Source organism: Bos taurus, chromosome 2, assembly GCF_002263795.3.
Source record: "Bos taurus isolate L1 Dominette 01449 registration number 42190680 breed Hereford chromosome 2, ARS-UCD2.0, whole genome shotgun sequence".
Taxonomy (NCBI): Eukaryota; Metazoa; Chordata; class Mammalia; order Artiodactyla; family Bovidae; genus Bos; species Bos taurus.
The window spans coordinates 62460781-62474144 of NC_037329.1; the positions used below are offsets into that span (position 1 = coordinate 62460781).

At 41.8% G+C, this 13364-nt stretch overlaps 1 protein-coding gene across 1 annotated transcript in view; it reads left to right on the forward strand.

Annotated features, from left to right (window-relative positions):
- The window catches only part of TMEM163 (transmembrane protein 163), a 331925-nt gene that overhangs the window by 10293 nt on the left and 308268 nt on the right, over positions 1-13364 (forward strand). Inside the window, exon 2 of the mRNA XM_024975784.2 lies at positions 2645-2707. Coding sequence (XP_024831552.1) covers positions 2656-2707 — 52 coding nt within the window. The 5' untranslated portion in view covers positions 2645-2655. The remainder of the gene's footprint in view (positions 1-2644; positions 2708-13364) is intronic.

Sequence of the window (13364 nt, forward strand, 5' to 3'; positions counted from 1 at the left end):
GATAGAAAGAATAACGGTTTCCCTAAAAGATGTCCTTGTCCTAATCCCCAGAACCTGTAAATTACTTACATGACAAAAGAGACTTTGCAGATATCATTAAATTAAGGATAGTGAGTTACCGTGGATTATCAAGGCAGACCCAGTGCAATCTCAAAAGTGTTTGTTAAAAGAGAGGCAGGAGTTTCAGAGGCAGAGAGGGCAACTTGAAGATGGAAGCAGAGAAAGAGAGAGTTTAAGATGTTATGCTGCAGGCCTTGAAGGTGGAGGAAGGGGCCATGAAAGCAGGCAGTTTCTAGAAGCTGGAAAAGGCAAGGAAGCAGATTCTTGCCTAAAATCTCCAGAAGGATCTCAGGCTTGGTGACACCTTGATTTTAGCCCAGTGGGAACCATCTTGTATTCCTGATCTTCAGAACTGTAAGATAGGAAGTTAGGGTTGTTATAAGCTGCCAAGTTAGTGGTAATCTGTTACAGCAGGGACGGTTCACTGAAGTGCTGGTCTTGAGAAAAGGAAAATTACTCATGGACAGGTACTTAATCACTCAGGGATGGCGTGAACTGGAATCTTCAAAGTCGTTACACTATGAACTGCCTGTGAAAGAAGGAAAATATTACTCTTTCGGGCCCAACAGGTGGTCTACCAAGGTGGCAACCTTACCAAAGCCCATGATGAGGAGCATTGTTACTTGGCAGATAAGAATATATATTAAGCTAGAAAGGGGGATTTTTTTTAAGTTCCAGAAGCACTATTTAAAAATGGAGTTGTAAATACATAACAAAGTAACATAACTAATAAAGGTAACAAAAATAAATAAAGAGAATAATGTATCCATGCAAAATAAAAATAACATAGTAAAAGTCCAAATATTTGTAACTGAACAAAACTGTATAAACACTTAAACAATACCCTAAGTAGAACAGATGTTAATATTTTCCTAAATAGCTCCTTACCTTCTACATCCATGTTGATATGATCGTACCCAAACATTAAACAAAGAGGAAACAGTGGTGATTATTTTGTTCTACTTTTTCTTCGCATGGATTTACCCTGTTTTAATGTTTCATTTATTGGGGGAACTTTTTTGGAAAGAAATACCCCTTTTCATTTGACAGTAGGTAGGCTACAGGTGCACTGTAGAAACATAAAATGTAGAAAAACAGAATAAAAACAATCTGTAACCCAACTCAGAAAACCACTATTTTAGGATTTTTCTCTTAACAAGTTTTGCAGTTCTTAAGATTACAGAGTATAAGTTTGAATCCTTTTATTTAATATAAGCATTCCCCACGTCACTATAAATTCTCTAAAAATGTTGCTTTTAATGATGGTACCATGCTCAACTACCATTTATATTCTAAAGTGACCTACCAGTGCTGTTATTGAGCATTTAAGATGTTTGGGTTTCCCAGTACAATGAATAACAGTGCAGCGAATATTTCTATGTAATAATCATTGTCTGAATTTTGGAATCTATGCTTAAGATAAATATCCAAAGATAGAATACCTGCTTTAGAGGCTGTGGATAATATCAAGGTCTATGAAATTTATTGAAAAATTATTTTTCCATTAGGTGTGTACTAATTTCCCCTTATTAGTAGTTTATATTGGCTGAGAAACATGCATATTGTAATCTTGGATCAGTGGCTTTCAAGTATATCTTATTGGTTCACTCTAAAAATAACCCACTATGTATCATAACCCAATACACACATACACACACACAGAAACAAAGATTTCTCTTTCAACATAGGATACCCTACCACTATGATGTTATGCTTTCTATTATCTTCCATTTTTTAAATGCTAGTTTTGGTTCATAAGGTGATTTCAATGCCAGTGAATGAGCCACGGCCCAGTTTGAAAAAACTGCTTTAGATCATGGTGGTAGATCTAGCTGAGTGTAATTCATATTTGCATCTAGAAGGTTCATAGGAATTATGCCTTCTAAAAGTATCTCAAATCTCAAGTTTTCTGCCATTTCAAGAAACATGCTTATATGATGATGTGATCATAGCAGTAGATTAAAAACATTATTTGTATTAAACAGCTGATCAAACTTTGGAAAACCTGAATTAGCTCTACCTCAAAGCCTAAATGTCATCTCCATTATAACATCCATTATAGATGTTTGTTAATTCACAGAATTCTCACAGGTATACACCTTGTGATTTCTATGCATTTAATAATGGAAGATGAAGTGGCAACAACAGATCCTTAAAATTTTGAATTCTGTGAGATTTTGATGTAAGTTGCACCTTTGGTGCTATCAACACCTTTGTGTGTCTGTGAATTCTTCTAGATAGGCTTTAAAAAAAGATTTCCTTTTCCCAGCTAACATCTGGGGAAGGCGAATGAGCAAGTAATGGGCGTTTAAAAATAGAGAAAAGGACATAGAATAAAGTAACCATCTCTATTTTTACACAGGTGTTAGATTAATTTTCTGGATTCAGGTCTAGAGAAATTCCTTCACACGTGTTGAATGCTACCACTGTGATGAAATTTTTAAAAAGTCTACCAGCAAATATATCTAAAATATACTGTAGGCCATTCAAGCTCCATATTTTATGAGTGACTTAAATGCCAAACATTTCATGAAACATACTGTATTTGTGATTACTATTCTTTCTCTCTCTCTTTTTTTTTTAGGCAGCAAGTCAATGGAGAGCCCTAGAAGAAATGCAACAATGATGAAACAGTTGATTGTCAAAGGTAGTGAAAAAGTGCCTCAAAAATTACATTATTTTTAATTCACTTTTCCTTTAAAAAATTCAAAGCACTTCACAGACTTTTGACCTCATTAATTTTCACAGTCCTTTAGTATCACAAACAGACAAAACAATTCTTTTTTTTAATTTAAATTTGGCCGCACTGTGTGGCATGTGGGATCTTAGTTCCCCGACCAGGGATTGAACCCACAGCCCCTGCATTGGAAGCGTGGAGTCTTAAACACTGGACCACTAGGGAAGTCCCTGGACAAAACAATCTTCTATCTACTGACTAGACAGATTTAGAGAGAAAGAAGGGCTATGGCCAAAGGACCTGTCCAGATTTGGAATTCTGGATGAAAAGCTGACATTTGTTATTCTAAGTCACCATCTCACATGTGACCCTGCCTTCAATCACAAGTCCCTCAAGAGTTTGACATTCTGAGACCAGAGTTGCATGAGGGATCTTAGCTACCCAATCAGGGTTCAAACCTGTGTCTCCTGCATTGAGAGGGCAGGGTCTTAACCACTGGACCACCAAGAAAGTCCTCAGAGTTTGTTTGTTAAACACTAAAAGAGCATTACACATATGCCAGGAACAGTTCTAAGTGCTTTCCAGATAAAACTCGGTTAGTATTCATATCAATCCATATAAAGTGGGCGTGATTGTTATTTCCATTTTCCTGAGGAGGAAATGGAGTCACTGAGATACAAAGGACTTGCCGAGTGAAACCTGGGTTTGAAGACTGCACACTGGGCTGCATGGTCTCAACCATCGCACTTGGTTACCTCCTATACTATAAAGTGAACGAATCCTCAACCTTTCCTTTGAAAGCCAAACTTCCCTAGGATCTTCTGTTGTCTACTACTTTGGAGCATATTTTTTGGCATGATGATTTTTTTTCAGAGAAGGAATTAAAGAAACTGTGTGTGTGTGTGTGTGTGTGTGTGTATGAGATATACAGAGATGAAGCAGAATAGAAGTTTACACACTACAACTCAGATGCAAAATAGAAAACCAAGTAACCTTATATACATGAACTTAGTCCATCCTGCTTCAGACTAACTCCCTTCTTGCTCTTGCTGATGAAGACATCTATAATTTCTTTATTAAATTTAACTCAATCTCTTCCAGTTTAAAACTGTCAGCTGGGGGGTAAATAGTGGATTCAAATTCACGTCCTATCTCAGGGCTGTGTTTCCCTTCTCCTCAGGCACTTAGGTGCAGAAAGGAGGGTCCTTTGGGTCTCTCCTGCCTTCCACAAAATGACCCTCAGCCTGCAGGGTCTCTGGGCCCTCTCTACCCATGATGCTGAGAAGTAATGGGTCTTGGCTGGAATTTTGGTTGTCATTGCTAAAGTTGAAAGTTCCTGATACAGTTCCTTTAGTCACAAGGCTCTGTACTCTGTGGTCTCCTCCTCCTGATGCCAGGCTTCCTCTGGTACATCAGTTTTCTTAGCACTCTCTCATCCCCTACTGATACTTCCCCTACTGATACTAATGGGTTTTCCTCAAGCCTTACATGTGGCATGTAGATGGGGGTCCAGTGGGAACACTGACTCTCCACCCTTTCTTAGGAGCCTCGGTGCAGTGCCATTGCCCAGTAAGGGACTTCTTTGAGTGCTCTGCAGTCTCCTCTGACCTAAAACTCCAATGTTCTCAGGTTTTTCAAAATGTAAGAGTGGGTTCCTTATATCCCTTCTGGAAGTTTCCACCCCATAAGACAAGCTAGGACATTTGCATATGAACTTTTTGCTCCTTCTCCCCTTTTCCCTTTCAGATATTTTGCCCTTATCCAAGGTCTTCCATTCTCTATCATCCAAACTTTACTTCTTCTTATTTAAGGGAAAGTTTCCAAATTTAGAAAATCACTTTGTCACTCAAGACAACCCAGCTTTCAAGATTATTATCTTTGCTGTGGACTTCAAATCAGTTTGAAACTTAAAGCTGAGATCAAAGCTGATTTCTTTGATCCCAGTGGTGTCACCTTCTCTCTGAAGCAAAGAACCATTGAAGAATTGTTGAAGCAACAGATGGAGAGTTGCCCAGCAACATGATTTCCCAGGAATGAAAAATAACATTCCTGGACTCAGGTATGAGTATTAGAAACTAATGAGGCTCCAACTTAAAAATCTTAATCTATAGACTACCTATAAGAGTAAACTGATATTATGAATAAATACACCTGAATGGGCTCTTTTTTTTTTTTTTTAATTTATTGGCGTATAGTTGCTTTACAATGTTGTGTTTGATGTCTGTTGTATAGCAAAATGAATCAGCTATGCATATACACACATCCCCTCTTTTTGGATTTCCTTCCCATTTAGGTCACCACAGAGCACTGCGTAGAGCTCCTTGTGCTGTGCAGTAGGTTCTCATTAGTTATGTATTTTATACAAGGTTTACACGTATACAAATGTACACTGCGAGCCACCATCGTGGCCCTGTCCCTTTCTTCTCTACTTCAGGCTCTCCCCTACCTCCTTTAACAAAAGTATATTCTGTTTCTTCTCCGTTTTAAATCCTTTGACTCTCTGTCACCTTCAAGATGAAGTTCAATTTCTTCTGTGACCCAGGCTCAGCCCAGTGCTCCAGCTTGCTTTGATGCCATCCTTTTTCCTAATCATCCTATGTCCTGCCCACTGAAAGCCAAATTCCCTGGACCCTTCTTGAGCCTCCTGCAGTCCCAGCAGCAAATGCTGCATGTGCTGCCAGCTGACTTGATGGCTTTCTACTGGCTTCTCCACCCTGGCACTTGGCTTGTCCTTTCAGACCTAGCTCAAGTGGCATCATCTCCAGGGAGCCTATTTATGGCTTCAACATATTTTCTGAGTTTGGTATGTCTCCTTTGAGCTACCTGAGGCCTCACTAGCCTAGTATTTATCAAGTTGGGTGGCTTTTATTTTTTATTTGTTTTTGGTGCATGGCAGCTTGTGGGATCTTAGTTCCTTGAGCAGGGATTGAACCTGCCCGCTCAGCAGTGAAAGTGCAGAGTCCTAACCACTGGAGTACCAGGGAATTCCCTATCAAGTTGTATCTTAATTGTCTGTCTTTTTCTTTCTGCCACCACCCTCCCATAGACACACACACACACACACACACACACACACAAGATCATGAGTTCCAAAAGGCTGTAACTTGTGTTTTTCTCTCTGTATTCTCAAAATCTAGCACGAGTGCCTGAAATGCATTACATGCTCAAAATTCTTCATTACTGGGAAGAAGAAAGGGAGGAAGAGGGAATTTAGAGTACATCAAGGCTCAGGAGAAGTAGCATTAACTTGAAGTTGTTGTAGTTATTAGTACTAACAAATTGGCTGGCCTGACAAACCCGAAGGCATCGGCTTTCGGTCCCCCTCTTTATTTGCGGCTGCTAACACGTTTGGTTTTGCCTTTCCTATGAACGAGACTATTCCTAGCAAGGCTGGGTCACGGTGACTAGCACAGTGCTGCCGAGCACCCAACAAGACCTCAATACCTTATCGGTGAACTGACTTGTCCAACTTTTCACTTTGCCATCTAGGACACAGGCAACCAGGGCCCTTCTGTCGAGCTGTGGTTGTGACCCCCTCAAAGGCCTGTGTAAATGTCCTCATTCCATGCGGCATCCATGCTCCTGAAGTCACCCCATTAAAATGGCCTGGTAAGGTAAAACAGAAATCCAAGAATCCCCAAATCTCCCTGTTTTCTAAACAATTGTTATGTGATGCCACCAGCTAGAGGGTCCCCACGACAAGACTTTGACACAACAGGCGTTACCATCCCTCTTCCCTCCTCCACCTTTCCCAGGAAAATAGGACCTAAAACTATCGGAAGTAGTAGATAAAACTTCTTCACAAGCCCAGTACAGGAAAAGGAACCATGTTCCCATAAACCTCACGGAAGCCATATCTTGGATAAGACCTCTGCTTTTAGATTATTACAACTGTTTTTTCTCCCCAGGAGGCAACCGTTACCCACTTTACATGATGTGTTGTATACAATTGTGCTTAGTTTCACTGGATATAACTAGTATTTCAAGCTTTTCCAGTGTGTAGGTAGGAAATAAAGTTACATTTGCTTGTGATGCCCAGACTAAGATAGTTTGAGCCTTAGCCAGCTGTACTGTGAGATATCAGAAGCTCTTACCTTCTCCTTATTTCTGGAGGTTTTTAAAGGAGTGTCTCACATGCTGAGAAACCTGTTTGTCCACTAGGTGACCATGCAGTGTTCACCATGTTCTGTCTGTCACGTTCTGGTTGGATTCCCCAGGATGAAATCCATTGCTCTCAAAACTTCCTAAAGGAACCTCACTCTATATTGCCATTGAGGATAGTGCCTATTGCAAACTAAGCTCAGGGATGGTTTGGGGAGATTTCAGTGGATGCTCACAATCTTATTATAATAAAAACAAGCTTCAGATCAACTCTGCCACCCCTTCAGACACTTATTACATGAACATTTGTTAGCAAACAGCAGGGACCAAAACGGTCCCCAAAACCACTTCGGTAACTTCAGTGGAGGTTCCAGCTCTCTGCTATTAAAGTTGCTCTGATCAGTCCAACATCCCAGAGGCTGAATTCAGTTTGGGTTACAGTGGGCTTTGGCAACCAATAGTGCTTAGAAACAGTGGCTGGATATGAGATCATTTTGGAACAATCATTCCTCATTGTACAAGATTCTTCCTTCCTGACTATTAAGAGTGGGAAATGTCTCTAAAATACTATGTCCAGCCTCATGCTCCTGCTCAGTCACCCAGTTATGTCCAATTCTTTGTAATTCCATGGACTATAACCCTCTGTCCTTGGGTTTTCCCAGGCAAGGATACTGGAGTGGGTTGCCATTTCCTTCTCCATGGGATCTTCCCAGCCTACATATCTTAAACGTAATTTCTTTTACCAAATGAGAATGCATTTCTAAGCATGAATCATATTGATCAATAAGTTGCTAATTTCATCCTTGAAAAGCAATTTCTGATGTTCACGGTTGTGATCAGCAAAGTATTGAAGAAAAGACTGACATCAGAAACACTCTGTTTTGGTCCTTCTGATGCAAGGCCAACTGATCACCACTGGAGCGTGTATTGTTTCTTTGGACAGCCAATATGCTTAGAGATGATGCCTAAACCAACTAGCACACATGTAATCACACCTGGTCAGTGATGAAATATTTAAAGGAATTTTCAGACACAGTGGTGTGTGCCTGGAATTATCAAGAACATCTGTTTCAAAGAGCTCTCTCCTGCTGTTGCTGAAGTCTGCTTCCTGGACTTCCAGAGCAGCTGTGAGCAAAATATGGCCATGGATCCTCTTATCTGCTTCATGACCTCTAGACCACACTTTGTTACTGGCCTTGAACAGTATCACCCATAAGGCTATCACTAGCCGTTATGGTGCCTTTGTATGGATTAGGAAAAACGCATCCCTTCTCTCAGGTGGGTGAAGGCTGTGCCAGAAATAGATTGGATTATTGTGACCACTCACCCCCTTGGCCAGGTGCTCTTGGGCAGGGCAAAAAAAAAAGGCCTTGACTCTCCAAGTACAGACTTCCCAAAAACCTCTCACAAAAAACAAAAACAAAACAAAAAAACCCAAACCAAACAACAACAACAGTACTCCTATAGCTCTTCCCTCATGTCCTCACTTTTACAAAAAGTTGTCCAAGTGTATCCTCATCTTCAAAACACACACATACACACATCCTAGTAAAACGTAGAAAAGTCACCACCCATCTCCAGAGAAACAAACAATCATTCAGGCAAACGCTGGTCTCAGATTATGGACAGTCAAGAGAGACTGTGCTTTCCTTCCCTCACAGTGCCCTCAGTTTCTCCCAACCCTTCACAAAGCAAACTAGAAGATTCGGAGAAAGACAATTTAGCCTTGTGACTATTTATATGATTAAATGAGAACACTAAAAATTGACTTTAAGTCATGTATCAGTATGCTTTTAGTGGCAATGCACAGAAAACCCCAAGTAGCTACAACTATAAGGAAAATGTATCATCTCACTTAGCAAGAAATCTTGAGATAGAATAGCCGCCAGGGCTGAGTAGTTCATTGCCTTCAAGAGTGTCATCAAAACCCCAGATTCAGGACTTCCCTGGTGGTCCAGTGGTTAAAAATCTGCCTGCTACTGTGGTTTGATATCTAGTCTGGGAAGATCCCACCTGCTGTGAAGCAACTAAGCCCGTGAGCCACAACTACTGAGCCCATGCTCTAGAGACCACAAGCCACAGCTACTGAGCCCCTGATCTAGGGCCTACAAGCCGAAACCACTGTGCTTTGTGCTGCAGCTAGTGAAGCCCATGCACCTAGAGCCTACGCTCTGCAAGAAGAGAGTCCACCACAGTGAGAAGCCTGAGCACCACAAATAGAGAGCAGCTCCCACTTGCAGCAACTTGAGAAAGCCCACACACACCAAGAAGATCCAGTTCAGCCAGATAAGTAAATAAATTGTTAAAAACAACAACTCCTCATCGAATCCTCCCAGGTTGGAACATGTAGTTTAAAAAAAAAAAAAAAAAGGACTTCCCTAGTGGCACAGTGGATAGGAATCCACCTGGCAATGCAGGGGACTTGAGTTCCAACCCTGGTCTGGGAAGATTCCACATGCCTCAGAGCAACTAGGCCAATGTGTCACAACTACTGAGCCTGTGCTCCAGAGCCCGAGAGTAGCAACTACTGAAGCCTTCACACCTAGGGTCTGTGCTCTGCAGCAAGAGAAGCTACCACAGTAAGAAGCCTGTGCACTGCAACGAAGCATAGCCCTTGCTTGCTGCAACTGGAGAAAGCTTTCACACAGCAACTAAGACCCAGTGCAGCCAAAAATAAGTAAATTAATTAAGAAAAAAAAAAAAAAAAAAAGATTCTGTCCACTTTGCAGTCCTTTTCATATCAGCTTAGCTCCCTCCCTGTCACAAAGTGGCTGCCATGGTTCCAGGTTTCACACACAGACATGACAGTGTCTGGCAGAATAAAAGGAACTTTTTGTTTAATGTTCTTTTTTGTTTAATTAGTGGGAAAAGGGAATTCCCTGTCTGTCCAGTGGTTAGGGCTCTGTGCTCTCACTGCTGAGGGCCTGAATTCAATCCCTGGTTGGGAAACTGAGGTCACAAGCCTGCAACACAGCCAAAAAAAAAAAAAAGGTAGATAAATAAATGGAATTTAATTAGTGAGAAAAACTCTTCCCAGAACTTCCTCTTCCTCTAGCACCTTTGCTTTCCATCTTTTTGTGAGAACTGTGTTACACGCTCACACCCACATCAATGGCCAGCATGGAATTGGGCACCAGGATTGACCTTGGATACAACCACTGTTCACTCTGGGACTGAGATCAGGAAGAATGAAGGGCTTTTGTGAAGGTGCACAAGTGTGAAAGAGACACATATTCTAGGATGCAAATACAGTTCTGTATTGAGTCAGCCTTTATCCCACCTGTCACATTGAGGCACTTAACACTCATTTGCAGAAATTTTCTTAAAACTAGAAGCTTTAAGTTGAAATTGCTTTTATATTCTGCACTGCTGTCTGCTGTGTATCCTCTAATGATGCCTAAGTGGAAAAGGATGAGGTGGCTTATCTCTTGCTTCCCCATTTCCTCTGGGAGGACTCTGTGAAGTGTCAGTGAGATATCTGATGGAAGCCATTCATAACAGCAGGACTCAGGCATTCCTCTCGGGACCACACACATGATTCTTCTAGAGGCCTCACCTGGACCCAAGCAGCAGTTCTCACCCTACGAGACCCCTCAGACCCCAGGATAGGAATGACTTTTCTATACCTAGACTGCTGTTACGCCACCCTCTTCATCAACTGTCACGGTTGGGACAACTTGGGTGGAAACCTACACTTCCCCCCAAACAGAGTTACTCACATTTTCCCAAATTAATTTTTTCCCCCAGGTCATTTTCATTTTGAACCCTCTTTAGGCCCTGAACTGTGACTGTGAGTCTTGGCACTTCACTTTACGTCTATTTTAGTATCAACAAAAATGTCAAGGTTGTGACGCGTGATTCCCTTTCTAGAGCCGTACTGAAGATGCTAAAGAGGAAGTGTGTTGTCAGATGGCCTCCTGAGGTCCCCAGAAGGAGCATGCAGAGAGAAAGAGAGTGTCCATGTCAGCAAGGCAGGTCTTCATGAACAGAAACAGGAAATACATTTGCTGTGACCCCTATGGGCCAGGGGATCTGTAGACATTTTATTTAGTCTTGCAGCACAGACTTGTGGATATTATCATGCCAATTTTGCAGGTGTGAAAACTTAGTCTGGGATTAAGTAACTTGATCAAGGTGGTATTTAAGCCCAGGTGTATTGCTTTTAAAACCTGTGCTTTTACCAGCACATCCTGTCGGCCTCTAGCAGGATTGAGTGAGGCTAAGTGTCCTGCGGGCATTGTGGCAAGAGATCACTGACCTCCATGGTGATAAAATCCTTGACTCTGGGGCCCCTGTGGTCATGTCACAGATTCAGCTTGTCCTGGCAGGAGCAGCTGGAAGGATGGGGGAGGGAGTGGGGAGGGTTAGGGTAGGAGAGGGGCCAGCAGGTTTTGCCCCACACCCTCTACTCCCTTTGCAAATCAGTATTTGGAGCAGCTGCTCTCTCTTTGGGTCTCACATTTTCGAAGATTTCAGGCAAAATGCAGGCAGGTCATTAGCTCTGAGCCTTGTACCAGGTCAGGAATAGAAAGATGACAGTTCCTCTCTGAATGAGATGTTCTGGGAACTAAAAAGACAAAATGAATTCCCATGGGTTTTGTCTTTGCACTATGACACGACTGCTGAATAACTTTTCCTGAACCTAACAGTTTGTATAAGGAAGTAAATTTCCTGCTGCCACAGAACCAGCCTCTCACCCAACTGTGGGCGGAAGTCCTGTGGTGGTGAGGCACGTTAACCATAAGACAGTCACACCAACCAAGTGCCCATTTATGTGTTTATCCACCCGGTGCCACAGCTGCACATCAGAGAACTAGGCTCCTTGTGTGCTCTGTAGACGGCAGAGCTGAGTGGTCGCACAGCCTAGGGCGAGGCACTTCTGCAAAATGAAGCATCTTTGGCAGAGAGCCTGCAATCGGATAGTGACGCTATTTCATGGATGGATATTTGCTAGGTGACTCTCCCAAGGGGCACTGCGTTTCCTTTCTCATATTTCTTTGTTGTTGTTTAGTTGCTAAGTCATGTCGAACTGTTTTGCCACTCCCTGGACTCTAGCCCACCAGGCTCCTCTGTCCATGGGATCTCCCAGGCACCAATACTAGAGTGGGTTACCATTTCCTTCTCCTGGGGATCTTCCTGACCCAGAGATCGAACCCACATCTCCTGCCTGGCAGGTGAATTCTTTACCACTGAGCCATCAAAGAAGCCCCATATTTCTTTATTAAAAAGTAAAACTAACTAATACTTTTTGGGCATCATGCGGCATACAAAATATAGACATCATCAAGAGTCTGAAAGGAAATCTATCAAATGGCTAAGAGTGATTATGCTTAATAAGATTAGAGGTTATTTACCTTTTTGGTGTTTATTATCTGGTTTTTGGCTTCTAAATTTAACATGAAATACTTTCCTACTAAAAAAAAAAGAAAAATAGAAATGAATTGTTCTAAGCAAGACAAAGGATAAGGAAAATAGCCAGTTCTCCACCTCAAATCTCCAATGTAGAAAGGCAGGAGCAAGATCTGGGTTCAGACATTTGCTTTGCCAATGGGTGGCCCATTGTTCAAGCTTGTGTTTTTATTTATTTGTTTTATTTAAAAGATATTTATTTATGTATTTGGCTGTGGCAGGTTTTTAGTTGCAGCGTGCAAACTCTTAGTTGCAGCGTGTGGGATCTATTTCCCTGACAGGGACCAAACCTGAGCCTCCTACACTGGGGACTCAGTCATAGCCCCTGAACCACCAGAGAGGTCCCTATTGCGTGCTTTTATTTTTAATTTATTTATTTTAATTGGAGGCTAATTACTTTACAATATTGTATTGGTTTTGCCATACATCAACATGAATCCGCCACGGGTGTACACGTGTTCCCCATCCTGAACCCTCCTCCCACCTCCCTCCCCATACCATCCCTCTGGGTCATCCCAGTGCACCAGCCCCAAGCATCCAGTATCCTGCATCAAACCTGGACTTATTCGTTTCTTATATGATATTATACATGTTTCAATGCCATTCTCCCAAATCATCTCACCCTCGCTCTCTCCCACAGAGTCCAAAAGACTGTTCTATACATCAGCGTTTCTTTTGCTGTCTCGCATACAGGGTTATCGTTACCATCTTTCTAAATTCCATATATATGCGTTAGTATACTGTATTGGTATTTTTCTTTCTGGCTTACTTCACTCTGTATAATAGGCTCCAGTTTCATCCACCTCATTAGAACTGATTCAAATGTTTTCTTTTTAATGGCTGAGTAATACTCCATTGTGTATATGTACCATAGCTTTCTTATCCATTCATCTGCCGATGGACATCTAGGTTGCTTCCATGTCCTGGCTATTATAAACAGTGCTGCGATGAACATTGGGGTACACATGTCTCTTTCAATTCTGGTTTCCTCGGTGTGCATGCCCAGCAGTGGGATTGCTGGGTCATAAGGCAGTTCTGTTTCCAGTTTTTTAAGGAATCTCCACACTGTTCTCCTTAGTGGAGGTACTAGTTTGCATTCCCACCAACAGTGTAAGAG